Genomic DNA, 13,992 nt, shown 5'->3' on the forward strand with positions numbered 1-13,992 from the left:
GCTCCTACTGCTGGAGGCTTATTCACCATTTTAAACACAGACTTACGGTTTAAAGACTTGATCCAAAGTGTGTTAGGTATAAACTGGACTCTTTTTTCCCCTGCACTCTTGGATTTTTTTCAGTTTTTGCTTTGTTCTGGCTTGTGCCAAAGAAAAATGGGAGAGCTCAGATCTGGTGGGGGTTCACTGTACTCCAGTAACTCAGAAGTCTACAGCAGTTAGTGGTAAAAAAAGGCTTATTTAACCCGTCACTTTTTCTTTTTACCTGCTAGCTTTTACCTCTGTCAATGAGTTGGGTGTATCAGTCCTCCCAAGGCAGCAAAGGTGACACCTGCGTTATAAAGTCAAATCTTTCTGGTTTCATGTGAAGGGGGAGAGATGCCATTTGGGAAGGCTGCTCTGTTTATAGAGTCCGCTTCATAAAGCCATCGATTACAGATGTGTGCGCGTGCTTTTATGTTGTGGAGAATTCAGTGTATGGTTTGAAGCGTATTTCTGTAAAATACATGTTAAAATAAAACTCATCTAAAGCCAGCTAGTGCTTTAGGTAAAATACTTGCAACTGGGGTTTAGAAGCGATTCATTTATTTATGAATTTTACTAAGTCTTTGGCCATTAACAGGATGGTTCTGTGAATTGTTTTCATTAGTCTCTACTTTGATAGATTGGCAGTATTTCCCCTTCTTCTGCAGGGGATCATTCTTTTCAAACTTTCAAGTGTAATGTAAATAAACCTTGGTGAAAATAACCATGACTACACTTGTTTCGGAGCTTCTGCCCTGTATGTGCTTAAGTTTTGTGGTACATCTCGTATTTAATATCAGAACATGAAGGATCAAAACTTTCTGTAAATCATAGTTAGATAAGAGGATGTTGATAAGGTGTTGTGGTTCTTTCTGAGGCTATATTAATACTTTGTAGTTTGATCTGCCTAATACAGTTCTTGTGTAGAATACCGTGTGCTACTGTGCAGCTGAGCTAGCTACTTCGAGCTGTTAAGTCATATAATCCTATAAGGTTACATGTTGACTAATATAATATAAATGTCCTGAAGTGGATTGTGTAAGAGCTATTTCTTCCTTTTCTCCCTTTTTTTTTTTTTTTTGAGTTCCCCCTCTATTTTTATGTGAACTCATTGTTGGTGAGAGGTCTGGGGTTTTGGTGCTTGAAATTTGCTTTTTTTCTCTGTGTTATACAGCTGGAGTTGAGCTTGCGATCTACTTTCTGCCCAGGTATTTCAACTTTTTATGCCATTACACTTAATGGTCACTTACGGTAGTGCACTTGCTGTAGCCTTTGTCACTTTGCTTATCTTATCAATGTGGTTTTCGATTATAATTAATTGTCTGCTAGAAATAGGCCAGGTACAATTATTTTCCATGGGTTTCCTCCAGAACCGTCAGCCGGTAGTGGTGTAACTACTGCCCTCACAGAGTGGGTGCTCACCTGGGCATGTTTGTGGGCATTCTTGTTCATTCCCATCGTAAACTCATCAGTAAAATGCAAAGATGGTGAAACAGGTTCAGTGCTAAGGCTCTTAGGCGTGTGACACGGAGGTAGGTTTGTGAAATTATGCACAAAACTCATCTTCTGTGGTTTACAGCTACCACGCCGGTTAGTTTAGTCTGAGGATTTAGTGCTTTATCAGCTCAAAATTGCGACAGTGATAAAATACCGACTGTAGTATCAGGTATTTCTTACAGTTCTTGTAACTGTCTGTTGCACTTTAAAGCTTACTTGGCTGTCTGATTTCGCTCTGTTTTTCTGTAGATTTTAACACTGAAGGGAAATACGGGACAAGCATCTATACAAAGTGTTCTTTCAAATGAAGAATATAAATAAAAAGGCTCTTTTCCCCAAGCTAGTTCCTTGTTGTGACGCTTGCAAGAGCAGGAAAGAGTTTAAAGGACCTGCATTTAAAAAAATACTTCGGTCTTGCGCATGGGTGATGATACATACTTTTTTACTTTCCCCAGGCTATACAACCTCAGAATGGGAAGCGGATGTACTCTAGGTTTGAAATGAAGCGGGATATGGTTGTGTCTAGGGCAGCTTGAGATCAGCATGTACAAACTCTGCCTGGTGTGTGCGGATTATCACAGATCCTTGCAGACTTGTATCGCTGAACCACTTATGTAGCTGAGAGCAAGGTGTAAGTGTACAAAGAAATAGCTGTCTTTTTTTGCAAGCTTCCCAAGTTTGTGTAACAGCTGGTTTTCACAGCTCTGAATTTGCAGATGCAAGCCTCTAAAATGAGCATCCTATTGGACGGATGGTTGGGCAGGTGGATGCTCATCTTGGAGGGACTGCAGCCCACAAAAATCAGGCTGAAAACGGGTGTGATGTGTGAACTGTCCTTACTGAAATTTAGGCTAGTTTCACACCTGACTACTTGGCTGACCAGGGAAGTATTTGCCAAATTCTCTTCTCTTAATCTGGACCAAGTTTTAAGTATATGAAAGGAACTATGAACATAGAATTCAAAACCACCAGTATACGGATCTAAATCTGGCTGCCTAATTTTCCCGTTTCTCCATGATGCTGCTAGAAAGTAGCAATGGTAGAGTTTTATTCTTTTAACTTGTAACTCTTGAGAATTCCCTTTTGACCAGCAATATGTAAAGTACATTCACAGTTACAAAATTTTCTGTATGATTCAGGTTTGTGTCCAAATACTGGTTTCATAAAAATGTATGAAGAGAAATAACTGAGGTTTAGCTAATAGAATTGTGTTGTAGTCCATCAAGAAATGCATCTCCTGAAGAAACAAAGGTTCTTGTCCTGCCCACCAAATGAAACAAGTTCTTGAAACAAGGAGCAGGGAAGAGACACAGGACCGAAAAGTTCTTAGTACAAACCTTCTAGGGTTAAGCCTAGCTATTATAATCCGTCCTTGCAGCAGGGTTTATGTGTTATGTATCAATAAATGGAATATACCTTTCTGCTGTTCAGCTCTAAATGTGTACCAAAAACTCCTGAATGTTTCAAGGTACCACTAATCATGTGCAGGAATTTAGGACTTTTAAAATATTTTAGCTTTTACGGTATTTAAAAGACCATATTACGTACGTGAGTGATGCATCTTTACATTGAATCGTTGCACAAATACCAGTGGCTCTTTTCTTAAATATTTGCATCCCGTAAGGCCGACATTGACTGATTCTCCCCATTTCGTTCATTCTGTGGATTACTCCCCTCATCCTCCTGCCATAAAGGTGCAGGTATTGGTAAGTTGGAGAAGCCTGAAAAGTAAGAACCGGACCTGAGAAACATGAGTGGGTGGTATGTCTCGAACGGTTTTTGAATGAATTAAATGTAAGGGAAGGTTATGGGAGTAGTTCTGGTTTGCACACCAGAATTCCTGGTACCTCTGGGAGGGAGCAGGACTCGCCCAGGGTGCCGGGAAAGGAGGGAGGGAGGTTTTCTCCTTGCCACCCACCACAGCCAGCTTGCCACTTGCGGAGTGCGTGATGGCTTTCAGCAGTCTTGATTGACAACCAGCTCAGCTCGATGAACCAAACTCTGTCTGCAGCGAGGTACAAGTCTCAAGTGGGAATGGAGAGCAGTGATGTTTTTGTTGTGCCTTGGACTGATGGACACTTCTCAGCTATTTATGTGACACTACTGGGCTTGTTCTGCATATAATTTTTTTTCTTGTTTCCTCTCTTGCTCTGCTATCCTTCAGACAAAATAGCTAGTAAATACGTAGTCTGTATTTTTTGACTAGGTTGCTAAAATCAGTCCTGAAGCCCTTGCATATGTAAGCATGACCTTTGAAATATTTCCAAAAAAAAAAAAAAAAAAGGCCTCAGTGGTTTGCCTTTACGCCACTGTGTACAAGTTGTGTACTCTATCGGAGCACTCATTTGTCCATCGACTCAGTCGATCGAACACTTTCCCTTCAAAGCCATGAAAAAAGCTAGGAGAAGCTTATCTTTTGCAAATATGATTTGCCAATGCATTCTATAGCAGCTGACATCTTCAGAGACTGCTTTCTCTACTAAATATGCAGCTCTTGAAATTGGGCTTAATTTAAATGCAGTGTTTCTTTTTTATGTATGTCTCTACATCAGTCCTTTGTTGCTGAGGGCAATTCGGAGTACGTGCAACTGAACAAACTTAAGTGTTTCAGCTAAACGCTCCAAATTTCCAGCTGAAAATTTTTCAAATTAAAGGTGCGATGCAATCTTACATTTTGCTTCTGTTTTATTTAATAATAGTTGGCAGTGAATGAAAAGCACTTTGCATGTGGTGTCAGGCACTCAGTTTCTCAAATTGAGAGAAACCGAGACGTGGAGCTGAAGCGACCCATGTGAAGTCACCCACCCCAGCCAGGAGCAGAGCCAAGTGCTCTGCCAGTAGGTGATACCATCTGTAGAAAAGGGAGAAGCAAGCAACATTAATGTGAATATTTAAAAGCACTTAATGCAAAGATCAAGCAATTTAAGTATTTGAAACAGTCTGTCTAAAGAAATATTTGGAGTTTTTACAGAGTTATGCTGCTAACAGGAGAAACAAAAAATCAAAACTAGCTATATGTTTTTGAATGAAACAGCTTTCCGCGTCCCTAAAGTGTGTTCTCGATTTATTAATTAGCGCGTTACTTATGCATATGGCTATATTGACCCTTGTAAGTGTGTGAAAGTATATTTATGTGACTCATGGGGTTTCTTAGCTGGGGGGCTGTTTTTTTGAGAAAGGCAATGGTACATTATTCTTTCTGGAAGTTTTTTAGTTCTGGAGATGCCTTGTAATTAGAAATGTAAGATGCAGTCAGAATTGCCAAGACTCTTCACCTTTCTACCACTTAGGTATTTCACTTCAACCTTTAGTTGAACAGAGCAAAAGGATGTAAAATTAGTTGGAGCCATATGTATTGCTCTCGAGGTTTCTAGCTATGCTATGTAAAAAAAAAAAAAAGTATTGATACTGAGCCAGATTTTTTCTGAGCTGTGCAAGCAGCCTTAAGCTGTCTCTGAACACAGAGCAGCTTTGATTAAAAAAAAAAAAAGCCAAAAAACCCCCCAAACAAACAAACAAAAAAACCCGAAACAACCAACCAACCAACCAAAAAAACCCCAACAAAACACACACAACAACAACCAAACAAACAAAACCACAAAAATTTCCTGTCTCTCCTTCCCTGCTCCTTTCCTTTTGCTGTGTAGGTGTGATGCAGGGTCCCCCACACATGCAGAGTGGCCAGCAAAAAGAGGACACTAACTGTTCTCATCCTTGTGGGAGTTAACGTAAGCAGAGCCCAGTAAAAGGTGGCTTTATACTGCTATTTTAATGCATCACTTTGAACTTGGGTACAGCGATTTAACAAGCTGCTTGAGTCCAAACTCTGACATGTCCACGGAGATGTCTGTGTTGTCACTAGATCATTCTTGGTCTGTAGGAAAATGTTTTCATGCAATTCCATGGTTGCACCCACGTCCAGAGTAAATCCGAGTTTCTTCATCATGAGATTGTTGGATCAACTAAATTAAATACAAAGTGCTTGCTTGGGTATAGTTTGCAAACCTGTATGAGAACCATGGCATTACAGTTCAAAGGCAGCAGTGTTAGGATCCGTGCACATCCATGCGTATTGGTGCTTGTAGTGAAAAATGTGAGAGGCACCAAAACTGTATCGGCGTGATGCTAGAAGTTCAATTTTTGGGCTTCTAAAACCCTCTGCTGAAGTGTTTGAAAGTGTTGATGGGAGTTTCCGAGAAAGAGCTACAGAAGGGGAATTCTAATATGAAAGTTTGATGGGGTTGTGTCATTCTGAGAAACCCTGGATGAATTTTGAGGTCCAGCAGTAGTTTCACATGACCTCATAGCAAGAATTTGGAGTTCTAGCTGGGCTGAATGGATACAGAATAGGCAAAGCAGCTAGAAGTGGAGCGGGTTGCTGCTGACTGGAAGCTGTTGTGTTCAGCAGTTGTGAATTGCTCAGTATCGAAGGGGCCAGTTGCAGAGTGCTGGTGGAAGGGATGCCATTGTTCAGGTGTGGGGAGTGTGCCTGGGGGAGATCCTGTAAACTTGAGCCTGAACTGCTTTGAAGTCCTGACAGGCGCCTGGTGTTCAGCCGCAGTGAGGCTCTGCGCTCGTACCCGGTGTCCGTAATGGTGATAATGGAGCACTGCTCAAAATTACAAGGTATACACATTAATCCCATCCAGTCTCTTCCCAGCTGTCAGTCACTGCCTCTGCTAATACGATTCTTGACTACTCTGGCTGCTAGATCTCTTGCCCGTATCTCAAGGGAAGTGGTTTGTGTTACATCGACATTTTTTGTGTGCAGCATTTCTCCCTGCCCCTGGAGTTGCAGATTCGCTGCCCAACACAACCATGACCACAGTCTGGGCAAGGTAAACGGTTGTTGGCTAACTAGTTGGTGCCTGTGAGCTTTATTCTGGTTTGCTTTTGACTTGTGTATTTTGGGGGAGGGCAGAGGATGTCAACACTATTGGAATTTTCCCTTCCCTGTTAAATTTAATTCTGTTTCTGGCTAGATCCTCACTGCCAAGCATCTCCACCCCGCGATGCCCAGAAGGAGCAGCTGAGGATTGCCCCGCTGGAGGGGAATCCCCCATGGCATCAAGCCAGCGCGGCCGGTGCCGCAGCACCTGCCTCCCTCCCCTGCCTGCCTGCCTCCCTGCCTGTGGGCAGCATGCCAGAGGTAGGAGGGGGCACAGTCCAAACGGGCAGCGCTCTGGCAAGCCTGGAAAGGCGAAACAGCTCTTGAGGTGTGTCTGAATTGACATACAGCAGCCCAGTGGCTGCGCTAATTTGGGCTAGAGATTATTCTGTCCTCCGTCTCTTACCGTTTTCCACCAGGAGCTGAACTTTGTGTTAGCCTGGCTCCTCCGAGTGTTTATATCACAGGGTGCCCTAGTGTGGTTGAAGATCTGTCTTGAACGCAGGTGGCAAATGGCATGTGGTGCTATCTTTATTTCTTAAAGAAATGCAGTTCTTCGGGTTGGTTAGATTTTGGTGATCAAGAGCAGAAATTGCATCATGTCTTTGAGCCTTCAGAGCAGCTTTGTTAGCCCAAGGTATTAAGTAGGCTGTTCATTCAAGTGTTTTTTGGCCTAGTCACATTCCAGATAGTATCTGAAGTGGAAATTCATGCATCATTTATCTCCTTCAGTAGTAACTTTGGGGGGAAGCTTGTAACACAAGGGTGGAGAACATCATATCCTTACCATCACTAAGGAGCTAAGCATGATCGATGGGCTCCTGCAAGTCTTGGGAGTTATCTTGAGCCTTGTCAAACCCACACCTTCCCCAACAAATGAGAACGTTGTGACTGCAGAGGGCTGGCTTCTCTTAAACTTTTCTGCACAAATCGAGTGGAATATAAACCCTAGGAGATCAGTTTCTGCTCAAGGATCCCCGAATCTGCATGAGTACAGATCTAGAATGCCGTACAAGAACTAGGACACAGCTCTTGGCGGTCTGGTTACAGCAGACAGCAATGGTCATTCTTTATGGCAGAGCGATGCAAGGCTTTGCATGGACTGTGCAGGCTTTTGAGACCAGACGACTCACAAAAACAGAAACTTAAGTGTCTTTAAGAAGTGTTTGCACATCTGGGAGAGAATAAAACTGTCTCTGCTTTCTAAAGTAATTTGGACTTTGCTTCCGCTTACGACAACAGACTTCTCTTGCTCTCCCCTCCCTTCTTTCCACAGCTCTGCCCTCTTCCACGTGAGGTTTCCATTGGGTTAAGAGGTATGAAGGATTTCTCTCGATGCTTCCATGGACCATTTGGTTGGGAGCAGTGCAAGGCAGAGTTAGCACCCTCATCTTTGCCACATAGTAGGATATTCCTGTCCTAGGGGGTACCATATGCAACGTACACTTCAAAAGCATCTGGTCCATTGTGCTGAAAATGAGATGTTACAGCCTTTGCTATTCCTGCTTGTAAAGCCAGCAGAATGGTATTTGTACTTGTAAATTTGCCTTTCATCTTTGAAAATTATTTTCACAACTGTGTCCTTCTGTCACCTTGCTAAGCCTTCAACTACAGACCAGGATTTGGGAACTTAGTCCCAAGTTCACCGATCTCCCTGCCCATGGGTTGTAGGCTTTTTGAAGTAGAGACTTTGCCTTTTTACCAGTTACAATGGAAATGTAGATTAAAGGTTAAGGTGATAACATGTGTGGCTTAATAGTTGTATGTGTGTAATTATAGTCTATTGATGGTGTATGTGTTGATAATTCGAGAACACCGTCCCTTCCAGAGAGGCAGCCTGCGCTGGGAAAGGGAGGCAGGGGAAGGTCTGCCAGGTACCGGGCACAGCGAGTGAGTCCCAGATGTCACTTGGGATGAATACCATGAAATCCAGTGGCTGCTTACACGTGGTTGCCTGTACTTACCCTAGGAATAGGTTGGAGTCGCGCAGTAGACCCCATGGCTATATTAAGGAGGTCGTATATGCATTTGGGAACGCAGCTTAATGCAGTAACCATGCTAGGAAACAGATAAGAGTCCCTGGTTATCAAGCAGGCAGTAATGTAGAGTGTGATGTCATGGATACAGGGGATGCTGTAATCCCCAGTTAACAGTGCAGTGTGCCTTAGCAGAGATGTGATGTCATGTGCTGAAAGCGTCTGGGACAATCAGAAATAGAAACTTGGATGACCGCAGGAGAAGGGGTCCAAGGCGAGAGGTTTGAAGGGTTTGTTGGAGAAGCAGCAATGTCCTAGCTTACGTGTGACCTGCTGAAAACTAAGAACTGATACCAGCAAACCAGAGCGCAGCGCTCCAGCAGAAGCACACAGACAGCCAGGAAGCACCTGCTCGAGCAGACGGCACCCGCTGCATGGGGGAGAGGGGCTGCAGAGCCCTGAGCCACCCTGGGAATGCAGAGGAGAAGGCAGAACGGCAGGCTGGGCGAGAAACGCTTGGCAGCTGAAGCTGTATGATGTGTAAGATCCCTACCCAAGCATCTGATGGTGCCTTATCATAAATGCTGTCAAAGACTGTGTATGTACTACAGGAACCAACCTAGCCACCTGCGTGTTTGGTCTTCTGCTAGACATTAGCCTGCGGGTGCCTTCTTAGCTGTTCAGGTGAGTATTACGGTGCTAATTTGTGGTGATTGGTTACCTATGGCATGTTGCTCTTTCACTGTTTCTCACTGCATAGCAGTTTTTTGGGAAGTACGGGTCATGTGGTTTGCCTTGTGCTGGTACCTAATATTGGTACTTACTCCAATTAGTGCTTTGATTTGCTTATGCATTGTGGCATAGACAGTGATAAGGTTAATGATATACAACTTCTGCAAGTTGTATCTTCTTGTCTTTGATGCAGCTAAACACAAATTAGCTGAGGATACTTAATCCCTTAGCCCCTCTCTCTCCAAATGTGTTCAGATTGTCCTCCCTAATTCTGACTGCTCATCTACGTGTCTGTAGTATGTAGTACAGAGGCTGCAGCGTGATACGACTAAATTGGTTCGGACCAGCTGAGGCCCACTCACCTTGTCAGATCTGTAACAAGACTCGGAAAGGGTGCTCGGGTGCTCGCCGAGGCAACTTGCATCAGGCACATGTTCGTTCTGTGTGCTTGTGACAGAATGTGAGGAAAGAGACATAAAAATTGTAGTGTTACTGTGCATTCTGAGGGAAGATCAGTAGATGTTTGGAGAGTGATTCAGGAGCTGGAATTTTCCTTAAGATTACAAAGACTTCTGAAGAACAAACGAGGAATAGGTTTGTAGTCCTCCTGTCATACTTTTGTGGTAGTGAGCTGTTTTAGATGGAATGCAGCTTGACTAAGGTCACCTTTCTACTCTCCCTCTGTATACTGACACAGTTATGTGCTCACTAACTGTCAAGGCTGTAGTGTGCCCGGATGAGGCCCAGCATCCTCAGAAGGGGGCTAAGGTTTGAGAAGAGACCTCTGTGCAGCAGCCAGCGTGTTGGAAAAGTGCCCCGGTAATAACCCGGAGGGGCCTTGGAGAGCCATGCCCTCTCCCGGGGGGCACGGCGCTGCCTCTCCGGTTCTCTGCAAAACAGCAAGGGCTTAAGGAGGAGTTGGCAAGTCAGAGTGGAAGGGGAGGAGGGTGGGATGCGCAAGACTGCAGGCTAAGAGGCTATGGGCAAATAGCTGCGGGTAATTCTAATACTTATAAAAACTGTATAAGCTGGTGGTAGTTTCTACTGCTTGTGCTGTATGGAGGAGAATCGGGTGCAATGCAGCAGCAAGCATGCACATGGCAGTGAAGTTGGGAGAAGCCCCACAAGCCCAGTTCATCCTCCTTTTGTGCATGTGTATCTTCTACAGGATTCTTAAATTTCTCAGAACTTAAAGTCATCTTAATTTTGACTTGAATCTTATTTTGTGGAGTCACATTCTTTCGGAAGCGATTCAGTGTGTTTATGTACCTCTGACCACATAAGCACCAAAATTACGTTGCTGCAGTTGCACTTCTGAAGTGTTAGGAGCCTGTGCTCTGCCGTTTCCTAAAGAAGCTTTTTGATTCGACCAGGCTTTCAACCACTTGCAAACCTGGCCGGTTTTATTCCATGATAGCTTCCCTCTGGAGCTGTTTTGACTGTACCTTTTCCCAGTATATCAGTATTGGCTGCAACGAAGAAGAGAGCACTGCAGTTCTGTATCAAACAAAGTTTTCTGAAAGGTAGAGAGGAAACAGCAGTCCTGCTCTAAAACGAGCAACCCAAAAGTAGAAGCCACTTGGCTCCTCTGCCACCGTATGAAAGGGTTTTTCTTCTGCATCCATGGCTATTTCCAGCCTTGCCTCAAATCTCTCCTCTACCCCCGAGGAAGCTGCGTCCAGTTCCCCATTTGCCTTGTCTCCATCTGGCTCTTGGGGAAGATAGCGGGATGGATGTCCCACGTCCTGGGATGAGGGCAGATGTCAGTTTGTTCTTGGTGTAAGGTTTAGGTGCTGCTTCACTCTGTGCTTAGTGTGCTGCATAGCTCAAAGCCCGAGCTGACTCCAAACCGTGCTGGTTGCTGCGGCTGTGAGCGTTTTCCCTCCCTGAACTCCCTCCGGCCTTACTTCAGCTTCTTATGTGTGCTCTTGTAAACTTCTTTGCAAAGAGGATAAGGCAAAAAAAGACCTCCGGGCTCTCCAGCCAGGTACCAATGTAGTGCGGTTGGCACCGTGGCACTCTCCTTCGCTGTCCTTGCTCCGAAACATGTCCGTAGGTGGGTGCTGTCTCAGATGAGCCACCTCGCTGGCCAAGGGAGATAACGGGGCCGGCAGGGGCCTCGTGTGCTGGTGAGCAAGGATGCAGATAGAGAGAAATGTAGCTGCCGTATGGTCTGGGTTTGGGGTGGAGCTGCTTTTATTTTACTTTTTTTTTTTTGTCCTTTATTTTTTGGCGGGAGCTCTGTGTGTGTGTGAAGCAGATGACTGAGAAAACTCTGGATTTGTCCCCAAATTGATCTCACTGGAGGATTCTGATACTTAAATACTATTAGAGTAAGATGATACGTATGTTTGCCTTTAAAATTACTTTTCTGCTGTCCAAATCTCAAAGCAAAAAGGAGTTTTTGTAGTTTGTTTTGGGGGTTTGGGGTCCCCCCCCAAGTGGAATACATGTATGTGGGATCAGGAGCATTTGACTTCATCTTTGGTTTCTTCCTAACCAGCCTAAAATTCTTCTGGAAGACTTTTGTGTAGTCATTCCCTATCATAATTCTTCTAGGAAAATTGTAGAGTCTTGGAAAAATGTATTTCCTGTCTAATGCTGATCCTCCTACTCTCAATGAATCACTTGTACTCTCGTGTTGCTTTGGGCTGACTTCCCTATTGACTCCAGTGCCTGGGATTTAATTAGAAATCTTGGGATGTTATTTGGAGCTATAAAACTACATAGGAATCTTCTTTGTGCAGTGGGATTACAGTAATAAAAAAATTAAGAAAATTAAATGTTTGCACATTAACTGTCCTTGGTGTGAACTGAAGAGTTGCTTCATGTTTCTGCATACGCCACTCTTGCAGACGTATTTTATCCCATCCTCGGTGTAAAGTAGCACCCGTTCCCTTTCCAAACCTGTAAACAAACCTCAGGCACGGAATGGGGTCTGCAGTGCATGCAGAACCATGGGTTTTCCTGGGTATTTTGTAGGGGAGAAATAACCCCCGGAAGTTCTCCATTGGTGTGAAAATGTCTGGATGTTCCCCGAGTGTGTGGGCCCTTCCTGTGGAGTCAGAGTCCTCAGTTGCAGAGCTTCCCTTGAGCCCAGGAAAACTCATGTTGGCTGCTAAGGGACTTGAATCCTGTAAGGCTGACATGGCTTTAGGGTGAAAAGGAGCAGTTTTATTCAGGGTGGGGTGTATTTAGGGACTCTTCTGCATTAATGCTGTCGTTTTGTGTCTGCTGAAGATAGCACCTGCAAAAAGAGCAGGGAGTCGGGGGCGGGGGGGAAGAAAAAAAAAACCCCTGCAGCCTGTAACTTGCTGTACACACCCCTGAGGCCACCCGGCTTTGGCCTGTCAGGCAGGTCCTGTGCGGCTCAGGCCCATGGGGACGTTATCTTCAGCTCTCCCTTCGAGCCTCCCTGCTGCAACAGGGCAGGGGAGATAAGGGATACGCTGCTGCAGGAGCGGCTGTGCTCGCTGAACCTCCCTTGCCACCATCGTCTGACACATCCCTTGTAATTCCCCAAGCAAGGAGTTGCCTCCGTGGAGAAGATCTTCCCCTAAAGTACCATCAAGCTCCTGTAATGAGAAAGGTGACGGTAGACTCCAGCAAGACCTGGTTTAGGATTACCAGTGCCTGCTGTTGGGTTTCAGGAGTGTCTGAGCAGGCAGTGATCTCTCTACGCTTGAAAAGCTCGAGTAATTTTTGCATGCAGAACAAAGCTATTTTAACAACTGATGATATGTTGAAATAGCATGAGTTGTATGGAGCGCCAAAGTTGTAGGTTCATTTAAATAGATTGGTTTTGTATTTTTTAAAATGCTTCTTGCTTGCAAGTACCCAAAACAACGGTACTTCTAACAACCAAATGGGTTAGGCCAGGATTCATGTTTTTGAACTGTTTACACCGCTTACAGAACAACACAAAGGTGAGCAGTTGAAGCAAAGCCAAATATCTGTGGTGTTGAAACATTGGTAACCTGGCATGCCAGCAAAAGTGGGGATCAGAGACTGAAAATAACCCTTGGCATATTTGCCAATTTACTGGAATACCTTTCATTTTTGCCTGATCTGTGCCATCCTTTGTTTGTGAGTGAAATCTTTACCCTCCACACAGAATGTCTTACACACATTTTGCCTTGTTTTTTTTTCCAGGTTAAAGAACTCGTTCTTGACAACTGTAGGTCATACGAAGGCAAAATCGAAGGCCTTACAGATGAGTTTGAAGAGCTGGAATTCTTAAGTACAATCAATGTAGGCTTAACCTCAGTTGCAAACTTACCAAAGTTAAACAAACTTAAGAAGGTAAGTAAAATATCCTATGCCGTATCCTTCCCTCTTTGCACTCTACCGCATGTTGGGAGTTGGACTCGATGATCCTTATGGGTCCCTTCCAACTTGACATACTCTACAATTCTATGTGTAAAATAGACGTTGGTATAAAAACGTAATTTAGCTGACCAGACGGCTTTGTGATACATGTTTGCACTAAAACCTCAAGATGTTCATGTGCCTTTTAGCTCGAGCTAAGTGACAACAGAATCTCAGGAGGACTGGAAGTGTTGGCAGAAAAGTGTCCGAACCTCACGCATCTAAATCTAAGCGGCAACAAAATAAAAGACCTCGGTACAATAGAACCGCTGGTAAGTTGATGGTAGTACAGTGTGAAATCAAACCCTATTTCGTGATGAGTAGAGGCATTTTGGGCTTGGAAACTCCGAAGCAATGTGCAGTGGAGTGTCTTTGGTGCTTACCTGGCCGGGTTGTGGTGGGGCTGTGCCTGCCCCGGGGCTGTGCCGGCAGCGTGAGCGGCTGCTTCCCTCTAGTGGCTGCTGCTGCGGCCCGCGGGCGCTGCGGGACGCGCCGTGCCTGTCCCCG

General features: G+C 44.5%; 1 protein-coding gene across 1 annotated transcript; it reads left to right on the plus strand.

The window, feature by feature from the left end:
• Positions 1-13,269: 13,269 nt before the first annotated feature.
• ANP32D (acidic (leucine-rich) nuclear phosphoprotein 32 family, member D) lies at positions 13,270-13,757 on the plus strand (the record flags this gene model as incomplete). Its single annotated transcript, XM_010292308.1, has 2 exons — positions 13,270-13,419; positions 13,635-13,757. Coding segments are annotated over 2 exons (273 nt in total), but the record flags the coding sequence as incomplete, so codon positions are not given.
• Positions 13,758-13,992: the final 235 nt, after the last annotated feature.

The sequence above is a fragment of the Phaethon lepturus genome, unplaced genomic scaffold (genome assembly GCF_000687285.1).
Source record: "Phaethon lepturus isolate BGI_N335 unplaced genomic scaffold, ASM68728v1 scaffold26138, whole genome shotgun sequence".
Taxonomy (NCBI): Eukaryota; Metazoa; Chordata; class Aves; order Phaethontiformes; family Phaethontidae; genus Phaethon; species Phaethon lepturus.